Source organism: Tachyglossus aculeatus, chromosome 11, assembly GCF_015852505.1.
Source record: "Tachyglossus aculeatus isolate mTacAcu1 chromosome 11, mTacAcu1.pri, whole genome shotgun sequence".
Classification (NCBI taxonomy): Eukaryota; Metazoa; Chordata; class Mammalia; order Monotremata; family Tachyglossidae; genus Tachyglossus; species Tachyglossus aculeatus.
In genome coordinates, this window is record NC_052076.1 from 17214715 (window position 1) to 17228745 (window position 14031).

At 54.2% G+C, this 14031-nt stretch overlaps 1 protein-coding gene across 1 annotated transcript; it reads right to left on the minus strand.

Annotated features, from left to right (window-relative positions):
* Window positions 1-7141: 7141 nt before the first annotated feature.
* LOC119934098 (keratin, type I cytoskeletal 15-like) lies at window positions 7142-11323 on the minus strand. Its single transcript, XM_038753490.1, has 8 exons — window positions 10922-11323; window positions 9823-9905; window positions 9578-9734; window positions 9167-9328; window positions 8942-9067; window positions 7968-8188; window positions 7669-7697; window positions 7142-7477 (listed from the first exon to the last, which is right to left on the minus strand). Exons 1-8 carry the CDS (start codon window positions 11321-11323, stop codon window positions 7377-7379), a joined length of 1281 nt encoding a protein of 426 aa, XP_038609418.1. The 3' UTR covers window positions 7142-7376.
* Window positions 11324-14031: the final 2708 nt, after the last annotated feature.

Here is a 14031-nt window from a genome sequence, read left to right on the forward strand (position 1 = left end):
AGACTCATAAGTGCAGAGAAGCAGCATGGCTCAGTGGAAAGAGCCCGGACTTTGGAGTCAGAGGTCATGGGATCAAATCCCCGCTCCGCCAATTGTCAGCTGTGTGACTTTGGGCAAGTCACTTAGCTTCTCCGTGCCTCCGTTACCTCATCTGTAAAATGGGGGTAAAGACTGAGCCCCACCGTGGGGCAACATGATCACCTTGTAACCTCCCCAGCGCTTAGAACAGTGTTTTGCACATAGTAAGCGCTTAATAAATGCCATATAAAAAGTGCAGGGCTGGTTCGGAGAAGTAGCATGGCTATAGTGAATAGAGCATCGGCATGGGACTTAGGACTTCGGACTTGAGTTCTAATCCTGGCTCTGCCACTTTTCTGTTGTGTGACCTTGGGCAAATCACTTCACTTCTGTGTGCCTTAAGTTCCCTCAGGTAAAATGGGACTCAAGACTGGGAACCCCATTTGGGACAGGAACAGTGTCCAACCTGATTTAGTACAGTGCCTGGCACATAATAAGTAATAATAATAATAATGATGGCACTTATTAAGCACTTACTATGTGCAAAGCACTGTTCTAAGAACTGGGGAGGTTACAAGGTGATCAGGTTGTCCCATGGCGGGGGCTCACAGTCTTAATCGCCATTTTACAGATGAGGTAACTGAGGCACAGAGAAGTCAAGTGACTTGCCCAAAGTCACACAGCTGACAATTGGCGGAGCCGTGGTTTTGAACCCATGACCTCTGACTCCAAAGCCCATGCTCTTTTCCACTGAGCCATGCTGCTTCTCAAGTGCTTAACAAATACCACTATCATTATTATTAGGGCATTTGGGCTGCCAGACCCAAGAGGTGCAGATGACATGAACTCCTGGACCCACAGGGGCAGGGGCTACTGGTATTCAGGCCCATAGGGCAGGGGCTATGAACTGCTGGACTCATAAGTACAGGGACTATGGACTTTCAGGCTCAGAGGAGCAGGGACTATGGACTGCCGGACTCCCAGGGACAGGGGCCATAAATGTTCAATGCTAGAGGACTATGGACTCTCAGGCCCAGAATCGGGGAGATTATGGACTCTCAGGCCCAGAGGGGCAGGTACTATGGACTCTCAGGCTCAGAGGAGCATAGGATGGATCTAGAGGTGCAGAGGTTGTGGACTGCCAGATCCAGAGATGCAGGGGCTACTGGTATCCAGGCCCAGAGAAGTAGTGGCTATGGACTGCTGGACCCACAGGGGCTGGGGCTATGGACTCTCAGGCCCAGGGGGAGAAGGGATATGGACTGCCAGACACAGAGGGGCAGGTAATATGGACTCTCAGGCCCAGAAGGGCAAGAACTATGAACTTTCAGGCCCAGAGGAGCAGGGAGTATGAACTGCCGGACCTAGAAGTTTAGAGAATATGGACTGTCAGGCCCAGAAGTGCAGGGACTACTCATACCCAGGCCCGAGAGGGGCGGGGGCCATAGCCTGCTGAACCCAGAGGTGCAGGGCATATGGACTGCTGGACCAAGAGGGTCAGGGACTATAGACTTCCATGGCCAGAGAAGCAGGAGCTATGAGATACCAGGGTTAAAGGGGCGGGGGCTATTGGCTGTCAATCCCAAAGGTGGTAGGACAGCCCCAACAAGCCCTGGCACAAACGAAGCAGCAAAAGTGAGACAAAGGGGTGAAGCAAAGCAGAATGTCTGTCAAACTGGCCGGGGATCTGCCTCGTCATTTCTGACCCCCTCCCCTCTCTGAAGCGGGCCTCCAGGGTGGGTGAGGTACTGTTTTTGGAAATTAGCCATGGGAAGATGAGAAATGACCCACCCAGATATATTTTTATCCTTCAGATCAGCAAGGGGCTGGAACCTTTTTCCTCTCTAAGATCCTGGTTGAAGCATTTTTCTCTCCCCCCACCCAACAGTAGGTGAGAGGTGTGGCCCTGAGAACAGAGATTCTTCCATTCATTCATTCATTCAATCATATTTATTGAGCACCTACTGTGTGCAGAGCACTGTACCAAGAGCTTGGGAAGTACAAGTCGGCATATTTACTATTCTATTTATTTTGTTAATGATGTGCATATAGCCGTAATTCTATTTATTCTGACGGTTTTGACACCAGTCTACATGTTTTGTTTTGTTATCTGTCTCCCCCTTCTAGACTGTGAGCCCGTTGTTGGGTAGGGACTGTCTCTATATGTTGCTGACTTGTTCTTCCCAAATGCTTAGTACAGTGCTCTGCACACAGTAAGCGCTCAATAAATATGATTGAATGAATGAATGAACAAACATATAGAGATTGTTCCTACCCAACAACTGGCTCACAGTCTAGAAGGGGGAGACAGACAACAAAACAAAACATGTAGACAGGTGTCAAAATAGTCAGAACAAATAGAATTAAAGCTATATGCACATCATTAACAAAATTAATAGAATAGTAAATATATACAAGTAAAATAAAGTAATAAATCTGTACAAATATATGTACAAGTGCCGTGGGGAGGGAAAGGAGGTAGGGCAAGGGGTATGGGGAGGAGGAGAGGAAAAAGGAGACTCAGTTTGGGGAGGCCTCCTGGAGGAGGTGAGCTCTCAGTAGGGCTTTGAAGGGAGGAAGAGAGCTAGCTTGGCGGATGTGTGGAGGAAGGGCATTCCAGGCCAGGGGAAGGATGTGGGCCGGGGGTCGATGGCAGGACCAGGAAACTGCCATGTTGATCTGAAAATCCCAGTCCTGGCTCTTTTGGGGAGAGTTCTGCAGAAGGCATTCACCAAATGGCCTTCTTGGCCAACCAATGCTGGAGCTGGCTGGACAGTGAGTAACCTTGGCTCGTAGGAAAGAGAAAGGCCTTCCCCAGCTCTATCCAGGCTAAATTCTGGGAGCCTGTTCAATGCTAGGGTAGCGGGTTTTTCCAAGTCAGGAAAAAAGAAAAGCCCAGGGAGCTGTGAGAGAGAAATCCTGAAAGAGTGATCACGATTTATGGGGAATCTAGGTCTGGAGAGGTTCAGGCAGGGCCAGCATGCCTTGGACAGCAGGGTAGGCAGGGGCCTGACAAGGCCAATACACCTGGGGAATCAAGGCAGGCAAGGGGCCTGACAGAACCAGCTCACCTGGGGCAGTAAGGCAGGCAGGGGACCTGGCAAGGTCAACATGCCTAGGGCAGCAGGGCAGGATGGGCAGGGACAGAATTGCCAGGGATCAAAAGAGACTGGGGAACTTCCTGGGGACAGAAGGTCCTTGGGAGGGACAACATGACAGTAATAACCACAACAATCATAATAAATTAAAATAATAAAAATGTGAAATTAAGCACTTAATATGTGTCAATATAAGCAGATACAAAATAAGCAGTTTGGACCCAGCCCCTGTTCTACAGGGAGTAAAATCAATTAATCAAAAGGATCTAAGTCGTCCGTCCCCCCAGCCCCTCATCCTACAGGCCTGGTTGCCAGAGCTGAGTGGGGAAAGGAGAGAGTCCCTAGAGAGAGGATTAATTGCCTTCTTCTCCCCTTCAAGGTCCTGCTTTAAAGAAGGAATAAAGAGCCACCAATTCAGCCGGCCTGATAGGTGGGCTGGCAGATTTGGGAGAACGGGCCTGGTACCCGGAGCTGGGGCAGCTTAGCTGGGTGGTCCTGCAGGGTCACCCCAGGTCCTGGAGGGGTTGCGGGGGTGTCCCTAAGGGGCCCCTTGTGCCTCAACCCCTCAATAGCCCCGGGGGAGCCCGCCCAAGTCTTGCCTTCCAAGGCCTATTACTCAACGCCTGCTCCGTTGATCCAGGGCACAGAGCGCTGTGATTCAGTTCCGTGCCCCTGCCCCGCGCTGCTGACACGGGCAGGGGGATTAATCTCGCCCCGGAGAAGCAGGGTGCCAACCCCTCCCAGGCAAGTTGGAGCCGGCCCGCTCCCCCGGGTGCAGTGCAAACCTCCGCTCCACCCTGCCTCGGAGGAATAACCCCCCAAGAGCAGGGTCAACCGTGCGCCCTGTCCCCGTCCCCCCTCTCCCACTCCCCAGCCCGTAGGAGACTTCGCTGTATATATGTATATATGTTTGTACATATTTATTACTCTATTTATTTTACTTGTACATATCTATTCTATTTATTTTATTTTGTTAGTATGTTTGGTTTTGTTCTCTGTCTCCCCCTTTTAGACTGTGAGCCCACTGCTGGGTAGGGACTGTCTCTATATGTTACCAACTTGTACTTCCCAAGCGCTTAGTACAGTGCTCTGCACACAGTAAGTGCTCAATAAATACGATTGATGATGATGATGGATACGGCGAGAGGAGAGGGTGGCGGAGGTCTCGAAGCCCCCAGGGATAACACTCCACACCCCACCCCAGATGCGGGATCGGGACAATTCTGGTGTCCCAGTGGGAAATTTTGAGGTTGGTGGTCCGGGGAGAAGAGAGAAAGGGACCGGAATGATTCTGGGTGATCCCCCCCACTCGCCCCTATTCCCGACCCGGGGCAGGGCCCCGCTGGGAACGAGCTGTTGTCCCGCTCTCTGGGCCCCGAGCCACCGAAATCCGTGCCAACTCCTTCCCGCACCACCCACTCGCCTCCTCGACGACCTCTTCTCTCCCCCTCATGCTCCTCCCTCCCTCTCTCCCCCCTCACCCTAAGAGTCACCTCCACCTGACCCTCTCCCCACCCCGGGGGGCGGGATAGGGGCCTTCCCCGCCCTGCTCCTCTTTAAAAGGGGAGCCGGAGCCAAGTCGCCTGCCTTTCCCGCTCCCTTCGGGTCAGAGCCCGAGCCTCTTCCCTGGCTGGAGAGGGGTTGACTGGGCCCGGTTTGGCTTGGTTCTCCCGGGATCCAAAGCCTCACCCGGGTGGCAGTGGGTCAGGGGGGCGACAGACATTATTGACCTGAGAGCATCCCAGCTTTTCTATCCTCAAGTCCGGGAAAGGGATAGTAGGCACCAGGGTCCCTTCGGAAGGGAACCGGGGGGTGAATTAGATGACCTACTGGAGACCTTGTCGGCCCAGGGAGGTCACGGGCACGTCTTATCCGAGAGAATAACCTATCCCAGAGTCACACCACCGAAACTTCCTGGAGACGAGCCCTGCCGCCTCGGAGACACCGGACCGCCCGGACCGGCTCTGGGTGGGCACGGGTAGGGGCCGGATCTCACCGGGCCCTGGGGAGAGGGAGCATCCCTTGCCCTGACCACCTTCGGGGTTGGGGAGAAGGGGTGGTCAGAACTGGACACCCGAGCTCAGGCCTGCGGAGGGCACGGAACAGGTAGGAGGCAGAGGGGCCACTGACCGATAAGGCGAACTGAGAGAGAAGCAGCATAGCTTAGTGGTTAGAGCACTAGGATTTGCACCCTTTATTCACTCCACTCTCAGCCCCACATTACCTATGTACATATCCATAGTTTATAGTAACGTCTGTCTCCTCCTCTAGGCTGTAAGCTCCTGTGGACAGGGAATGTGTCCGCCAACTCTAATTTTGTACACAGTAAGTGCTTAGTAAATATGGCTGATCAATTAATTGAGAGTCACAACATGGCATAGTGGTTAGAGCACAGGCCTGAGAGTCAGAAGGTCATGACCAGCTCCACCACTTCTCTGCTGTGTGACCTTGGGCAAGACACTTCACTTCTCTGTGCCTCAGTTACCTTACCTGTAAAGTGGAGATCAAGACTGTGAGCCCCATGCTGGACAGGAACTGTGTCCAACCCGATTCGCATGTATCCACCCCAGCGTTTAGAACTGTCCGGCACAAAGTAAGCGCTTAACAAATACCATAATTATTATCTCAAGGGCTGTCGAGGAGAGAGGAGAGGGATTTAGTTCTCAGTAAAGACTCCCCCTCCTGCAGTGAACCTTCCTGATCTCCTCATGAATTTCCTCAAGAGCTGGCCACCTTCCTCAATCCTTGTTGGCCTGAACTCCACTTTCTCGTTGTTCAGGTCCGTCCCACTTCTGTTCCCGGGTAAAAACTGAGTTTTCTTATCTTTAAAGGGTAGAAGATGGGGGTAAGAGAGAGAGGGAGAGAGAGAGAGAGAGAGAGAGAGAGAGAGAGAGAGAGAGAGAGAGAGAGAGAGAGAATGTGTGTGTGAGGGGTCCTTTGGGAGTGCGGGAGAGAGGGGGAAAGGGGGTTTAAGGGAACAGTGGGGCCAGGCTGGGGGCTGCTGGCAGGCTACTCAGAGTTAACGAAGGAAAGAGATCCAGTATGGGGGTTTCCCAGAACATGGGGGACGCTCAGCTCGCCCAACCGCTCGATAACCCTCAGGCCTCGTCAGAGCCCCCAGTAGAATGAGTTCAGGGAAGACAGTTTTGAGGGTGACAGCTGGAACCCGGGAGGGAGGATGGAGGGCGGGGAGCACCACAATGACCAGCGGGGGTGGGGGGGGGGGGGGCGCGAGGGACCATAGCCTTGTATAGTGGATAGAGCATGGGCCTGAAAGTCAGAAGGTCATGGGTTCTAATCCTGGCTCTGCCACTTGTCTGCTGTATGACTTTGGGCAAGTCACTTCACTTCTCTGTGCCTCAGTTACCTCATCTGTAAAATGGGAATTGAGACAGTGAACCCCATATGGGACAGAGACTGTGTCCAACCCGATTTGCTTGTATCCACCCCAGCACTTAGGACAGTGCCTGGCACATAGTAAGTGCTTAACAAATACCGTTATTATTATTATTATTATTAAGACAAATGACAGGGGGAGGGGCACACAAGGAGGACTCTAATTTCCCCACCCCTTGAACTCATACTGTCGCAGCCTGGATTAGGTTAGATCGTGCAGACGGGGGCGATGTCTTTATAGCCGGTTGCTTCCCCTACCTGTAATTTATTTCACTACCTGTCTATCCCGCTAGATTATTAACTTCTTCAGTGCAGGGATCTCTCCCGCTAGATTGTTAACTCCTTCCATATTATTCTATTGTATTGTACTCTGCCAAGGGCTTAGTGCAGTGTTCTGCACAGAGTAAGCACTCAATACAAATCATGGATTGATTGATTGATGGGAGGATTGATTGATGTCAGTGCCTCAGTCTGGATACTGGACTGAGGGTCAGCGTTTACAGGGAGAGCAAGGAACCAGGAAGCAGACTGATGCCGCATGAATTCCAACTCCAGACAGACGGATCAAAGGAGAGTAGACGAAAGAAGGAAACTTTATTGATGAGAAAACCATGGTTCAGGTAGTGCTGGCTGTAGGGTAACACCGAGCCCTCCACGGCCCTACAATGCACTGAGGTTGGAGTTGGGGGAGAAGAGAAGCAGGGGCAAAGCAGGAGGGGTCATCGCTTGGGGAAACGAGCATCGTTTTCCAGGTCGGGGTGGTTGGCGCTGCCCTAGACTTGGGTGGTGCTAGGGACTGTGCAGTGGTCGGGGGAGCAGGGGGAGGGGAATGAGGATGGGGAGAGGGTCTGTGTGTGGAGGGGGTTACAATTCCCTTTTCTGGGAGGAAACCACCTTCCCGTCCACCGACTCCTCCACATTGATGTGGACTCTGCCGCCGCCACCACCGATGCCTCCCAGAGAACCTGAAGAAGAGAGAGCGAGGGGGGAGGAGTGAAGAAGTGAAGGAGGAAACTGTCAGACTTAAGAACAAGGCAGCCTCTCCCACCGGTGCCCTCCACATGTGGGGTAGCAGTTTCTGCGGAGGAATCGCAGGCAGGCCCGTGGCTTCACCCAGCCCAGCCCACCCCCAAGCCCCAAAGGCTAGGCCCCTCACCATCACGAGTGCTGAAGCCGACGACCATCCTGGAAGGAAAACAGAGGTTGGGATGAGAAATCACCAGAGAGAGGGGAGGGGTTGGTCTGGCAGGACACCCCAGATTCCGCCCCCTCCTCTCAAGGGGCCTCTGCTTCTTCTCGGCTCTACTGTTTGGGTGTCTGGTGTGAGCCCCTCCCTCCCAGCTGGGAGCCGGCCTTAACTCCCAGACCATCCTTTCTGAGAATGCGGGTATTTTCTGTATTTCCCCACTCCTTCCACCCTGCCATGGTCTTGGGGACCCCAGGCCCCCGACTCACTTGGAGTCCTGGCCCTCCAGCAGGCTGCGGTAGGTGGCAATCTCCTGCTCCAGCCGGGTCTTGATGTCCAGCAGCATCTTGTACTCCTGGTTCTGACACTCCATTTCGCTGCGCAGCTGACCCAGCTGCTCCTCCACGTTACCGATCAAGCCCTGGATCTGCTGCAGCTGCATGGCGTAGCGGCATTCGATATCGGTCACGGTGCCCTCCAGCCCGGCTTTCTGCAAGGGACAGTGGGAGGGGGGAGGCGCGTCACAGCAGAAGAGATCATCAGCCCCAGAGCTACAAGCCACAAGCCCCCACTAGGCCATCTGGCCCGTCCAACCCAGGATGTTTGGAGAAACAGTGTTCTGGTTGCCCTTCGGTGGGCACCCACCCTCACGGTGAGGGATGGACCATCTATCATCCCATGTCTCTCCTCTCCATCCCTGACTCTCCCTCTAGTGACACAGCACAAACCATCTGTAAGTTTTCCCTCTCCATCCCCATCTCCCTCCAGTGACCCAACAAGGGCCATCCAACTCCTCTAACGCTCTCCTCGCTATCCTTGTCTTCTTCCAGTGACCCAGAACAGACCGTCCAACACCTCTAACTCTTTCCTCTCCAACTCCATCTCTCCCCAGTGACCCAGCAGAGGCCAGCCAACTCCTCTAACGCTCTCCTCGCCATCCTTGTCTTCTTCCAGTGACCCAGGACAGACCATCCAACACCTCTAACTCTTCCCTCTCCAACTCCATCTCTCGCCAGTGACCCAGCAGAGGCTAGCCAACTCCCCTAGCTCTCCCCTCTCCATCCCCAACTCCCCTCCAGTGATCTAGAAAGGGGCATTCAACACTCCTAACTCCTGCTTCTTCATCCCTGCCTCCCTCCAGTGATCCAGCAAGGGACTTCCAGCACCTCTAACTCTCTCCTCTTCACCCCTGACCTCACTAATTTACAAGGATTTGAGGAACAGGCAGCAGTGAATGCGGTACCATGCTGAGCTGAGATTGAAGCTCTATCTCCAGCCCCTGCAGTGTGCGTCTCAGGTCAGTGACCTCCGTCTTGCTGGTCTGGATCAGTTCAGTGTTGGATGCCACTTCCTTGTTGAGCTCCTCACTCTGAGGGTCAAACACGGGGGAGATGAAGGCGTTGGTCCGGCAGGGTGAGGAGAGGGGTGTGTGGAGAAGGGGAGGGGCAGGGTGGGAAGGGGCGCTTGCCTTGCTGTGGAACCAGGCTTCTGCATCCCGCCGGTTCTTTTCAGCCATGTTTTCGTACTGCTCCCGCATCTCGCTCAGCACACGGGTCAGATCCACGCCCGGCGCCGCGTCCATCTCCACGTTGACCTGGCCAGCCAGCTGGTTGCTGAATTCCTTCATCTCCTGCAGGGAGGGAAGGAGAGGAAGCAGGGGGATTCCCAGGTCAGCAAGCTCTAGTGCTGGGGGCTGTTTGGTTCTGCTGTCTCGAACGGGAAATGCGGGGCCCAGAGAGGTTAAAGAGCTTGCTCTAGGGCACAAAGCACAGACAGGTGGGCCTCCAGTCCAGTCAGGCAGGGGTCTCATTCTGGACCCCGGGCCTGTTCTCCTGGAAGATTTCGCTCCTGCCTCTCCTCCCGCCCCTCCCTGCCTCACCTCCTCGTGGTTTTTCTTGAGATAGGCCAGCTCCTCGTTGAGGCTCTCGATCTGCATCTCCTGGTCGGTCCGGGCGAGGGTCAGCTCGTCCAGGACACGGCGCAGCCCGTTGATGTCGGCCTCTATGTTCTGGCGCAGGTTCAACTCGGCCTCATACCTGCGGGGCGGGGATCGGTGGATCTGTTTAATCCCAGGCCCTACGCAGGGGCACAGGGAAGGGGCGAAGGGTGCAGAAACTCTCTCACTTGAGCCTGAAGTCGTCGGCCGCCAGACGGGCGTTGTCAACCTCCAGAACCGCCCTGTTGTTGTCGATGGTGGCGGCCAGGATCTGCGGGAAGAGGGGAGGTTTTGGGTGGCGAATTCGTCCAGTGCTCGAGGCCCTCCCCTGAGCCTCCTTGTCCCCTGCCAAGTCTTTCGAGGACTCTTCCTCTCCTTTGGAGTGGGAACCAAAGGGGAAGAATCCAAGGGTCTGTATGTGCGACCCCCACCTTTAACTTCCCGTGCCCCCTCCCCGGGCCTCTCGACATCCAGAAGATGGCAGGTCCAGGAGAAGCTGCCTTCCCTTTCGCTTAACGGCCGGGAGAGTGGTGGGGGAGGGTGGAAAGGGCGAAAAGGGTGGGGCTTTGAACCGAACAGGTGAGTCGGGTTGGGGGACGGACCTAACGGGCGAGAGACCTGGGTCGCGATCTCCCCTGCCTCTCTGAGACTCTCAACTCTTCTGTAGCTCGAAAGCTCTCAAGTCTGGTTAGAATCCCGGGAGGATAAGGGCGAGGCTGGAGTCAAGCCCAGACAGTTGTGCATGAATAATATTAACAATAATGATCATAATAACGGTATTTGTCAGGCGGTTATTCTGGGTCAACACTGTACTAAGCGCTGGAGTCTATCTAAGGTTATCAGGTCATCATCATCATCATCATCAATCATCAATCGTATTTATTGAGCGCTTACTGTGTGCAGAGCACTGTACTAAGCGCTTGGGAAGTACAAGTTGGCATCATATAGAGACAGTCCCTACCCAATAGCGGGCTCACAGTCTTAAAGAAGGTCGGGCACAGTCCCTCTCCCTCACAGTCTAAGGAGAAGGGAGACAGGTATTGAATCCCCATTATAAAGAAGGATAGTCACTTAGGCCCCCACTACCCCCACTGATCTGGCACCTATGCCCCCGGCCTTGGCATCTCGCCCGGGCTTCTCGCTCCGGAGAGAATCACGGCACCGGTCAGCTCGGCAAGCACGACGGTTCCCACGGTCACCAAGGAGGCTTTCGGAGCCCGGGGAGAAGTGGCTTTTGTTGTGTCGTGACGGCGGGGAGGGAGAGTGGGCACCCGGGCCGAACCTCACCTGGTCCCGCAGGTCCTCGATGGTCTTGTAGTAGTGAGAGTAATCGCGCTCGGGGCTGCTGGGGCTCTGCTTCTGGTACCAGTCGCGGATCTTCTGCTCCAGGTCGGCGTTGGCCTCCTCCAGGGCACGCACCTTGTCCAGGTAGGAGGCCAGACGGTCGTTCAGGTTCTGCATGGTCACCTTCTCGTTGCCGGACAGGAGCCCGCTGAAGTCGAAGCCGCCTCCGCTGAAACCTCCACTGCCCAAGCCCCCTCCATAGCCTCCTCCAAAGCCCCCAGCAGACCCTGAGCACATGAATCGAGAGGAGGAGGAAGACATGGTCCTTCCCCCACCCACGTGGCAGGACCCTCCCCCAAGACCCCCGCCGAAGCCGAAGGAAGAAGTTTGCAGGCGGCAGCTCATGGCTGGGGCGTCAAGGATCCGCGTCGGAGCTGCTGGTGGTGCAAGACTGAGCCCGTGTGGAGCTCTCTTGCAGTCAGGACGGTTTTATAGCTGGGTCTGGGGGGCGGGAGGCCTAGGAGGAGGGGAACAGCATCCTCCTCCTCCTCCCTCCCAGGGAAGCCAACTCGAGCACACACGCTTGCATCCAGGCTCACGCCCCTCGGGAGGTTGATCCACGAGAGAGATGATTCAGAATTAATGCTTGGCTCCAGGCGACAGATTTTAACACTTTAAAATCCACGTTCCGCAGCTGGCGGGAGACAAGCAGGTAGGGACAGAGAGGCCTCTCCGTCGTACCCAGAAGGGCAGAGGAGCCGGGGAAACGGAGAGACGGAGAGACAGGCAGAAAGACAGACAGGCAGGAAGGCAAGGCCGAGGACACCACCGCAAATAGTTCTCAGGTTCCCCGGTCTTAACACTCCTCGCCGTCCTCATCCACCTTTCATCATCCATCCATCCCATCCATCCACCTTTCTCTCTATTTCCTCCCTCAATCTCCAAGACCCCGTCTGCGGAGACGCCAGGACCCAGACCCACTCTGTTTCTGAGGGGTCACCCCCTTCGCAGCATGGCTCAGTGGAAAGAGCCCAGGCTCGGGAGTCAGATGTAATGGGTTCTAATCCCGGCTCTGCCACTTGTCAACTGTGGGATTTGGGGCAAGTCACTTAATTTCTCTGTGCCTCAGTTATCTCATCTGTAAAATGGGGATTAAGGCTGTGGGGCAACCTGATCACCTTGCATTCATTCATTCAATCGTATTTATTGAGCGCTTACTGTGTGCAGAGCACTGTACTAAGCGCTTGGGAAGTTCAAGTTGGCAACATATACAGACGGTCCCTACTTAACAACGGGCTCATAGTCTAGAAGGGGGAGACAGACAACAAAACAAAACATGTGGACAGGTGTCAAGTCATCAGAATAAATAGAAATAAAGCTAGATGCACATCATTAACTAAATAAATAGAATAGTAAATATGTACAAGTAAAATAAATAGAGTAATAAATCTGTACAAACAGATATGCAGGTGCTGTAGGGAGGGGAAGGAGGTGGGGCGGGGGGGGATGGGGAGGAGGAGAGGAAAAAGGGGGCTCAGTGTGGGAAGGCCTCCTGGAGGAGGTGAGCTCTCAGTAAGGCTTTGAAGGGAGGAAGAGAGCTAGCCTGGCGGATGTGTCCCCTCCCCCCCCCCAGCGCTTAGAACAGTGCTTCGCACATAGTAAGCACTTAACAAATACCATCATTATTAGTCCAAGGGAGAAGGCTGCCTTTATGGCTAGAGCCTGGAGGGCTTCATTGGCCCAGGCCTGGATGCACAAGCCAAGAGGGGAGGGGGCTGACCTTGTCCCTCGCCGACTCCAGGCGCCCGCCACAATCAGAACGGTAGCCAGGACCCCCTCTGTTCCCCCCAGCTCCGAGGGGCGACCTGGCTCTGAGGGCTAAGATCTCGCCTATGCGGGCAATCTGGGCGCTGCGGGCTAAGGCCCCGGTGCTGCGCTCGGTGGGACGGGCAGGCTCAGGCAAAGCCAAGCCCTGCTCCCCCAGGACCTGGCCCAAATCCAAACCGCCTCGACACCCCCGGCACCGCTTCACCCCTGGTCGCCCCCTCCGCTCCCTCCCTGCAGGGGCCCAGCCGCCACCCACCGAGGGGCACCTTTCATTCATTCAGTCAATCGTATTTATTGCATGTTTACTGTGTGCAGAACACTGTACTAAGCGCTTGGGAAGTACAAAGTTGACAACATATAGAGACGGGGTCTACCCAACAACGGGCTCACAGTCTAGAAGGGGGAGACAGACAACAAAACAAAACATGTGGACAGGTGTCAAGTCATCAGAACAAATAGAATTAAAGCTAGATGTACACCATTAAAAAATAAATAGAATAATAAATACGTACAAGATATGTACCGTTATAGGAGGCGCCGCTCCTGCAGTCAGTGCTCCAGTCCCTGGCTGGAGGGGCCTTGTAGGTCCTGGAGGGGATCTGAGACTGCCGCTGAATAATAATAATAATGATGATGGTATTTATTAAATGCTTACTATGTTCAAAGCACTGTTCTAAGCATTGGGGAGATACAAGGTGATTAGGTTGTCCCATGTGGGGCTCCTAGTCTTAATCCCCATTTTACAGATGAGGTAACTGAGGCACAGGTAAGTTAAGTGACTTACCCAAAGTTACACAGCAGGCAAGTGGAGAGTCGGGATTAGAACCCATGACCTCTGACTCCCAAGCCCGGGCTCTTTCCACTGAGCCACTGAATGGGGGCGGTGGGGGGAGAGGAAGCTTGTCCAGCTTCAGGGCCTTGGAGGAACTGCCCTGCCTTCCTCTCAGGGGGCTGAGAGCCAGACTCCCCTCTCGTTTTCTACCCAAGGGGCAGGGACAGAGCCGAGGAGGGGTGTGTGTGTGTTTTCATTCAATCGTATTTATTGAGCGCTTATTGTGTGCAGAGCACTGTACTAAGCGCTTGGGAAGTACAAGTTGGCAACATATAGAGACGGTCTCTACCCAACAACGGGCTCACAGTCTAGAAGGGGGAGACGGACAACAAAACAAAACATGTGGACAGGTGTCAAGTCATCAGAATAAACAGAAATAAAGCTAGATGCACATTGTTAACTAAATAAATAGAATAGTAAATAGTAAATGTGTGTCTGGGGAGGGTGGGGGAGA

What these genes read in the sequence shown, in the direction of transcription:
- LOC119934098 (XM_038753490.1), bottom strand. Translation starts at nt 11,323, where the DNA reads ATGAGCTGCCGCCTGCAAACTTCTTCCTTCGGCTTCGGCGGGGGTCTT. An exon ending in TCGAGGACCTGCGGGACCAG is followed by an intron (nt 9,906 to 10,921) that starts GTGAGGTTCGGC and finishes CTCTTCCCGCAG; the next exon opens with ATCCTGGCCGCCACCATCGA. An exon ending in TCAAGAAAAACCACGAGGAG is followed by an intron (nt 9,329 to 9,577) that starts GTGAGGCAGGGA and finishes CCCTCCCTGCAG; the next exon opens with GAGATGAAGGAATTCAGCAA.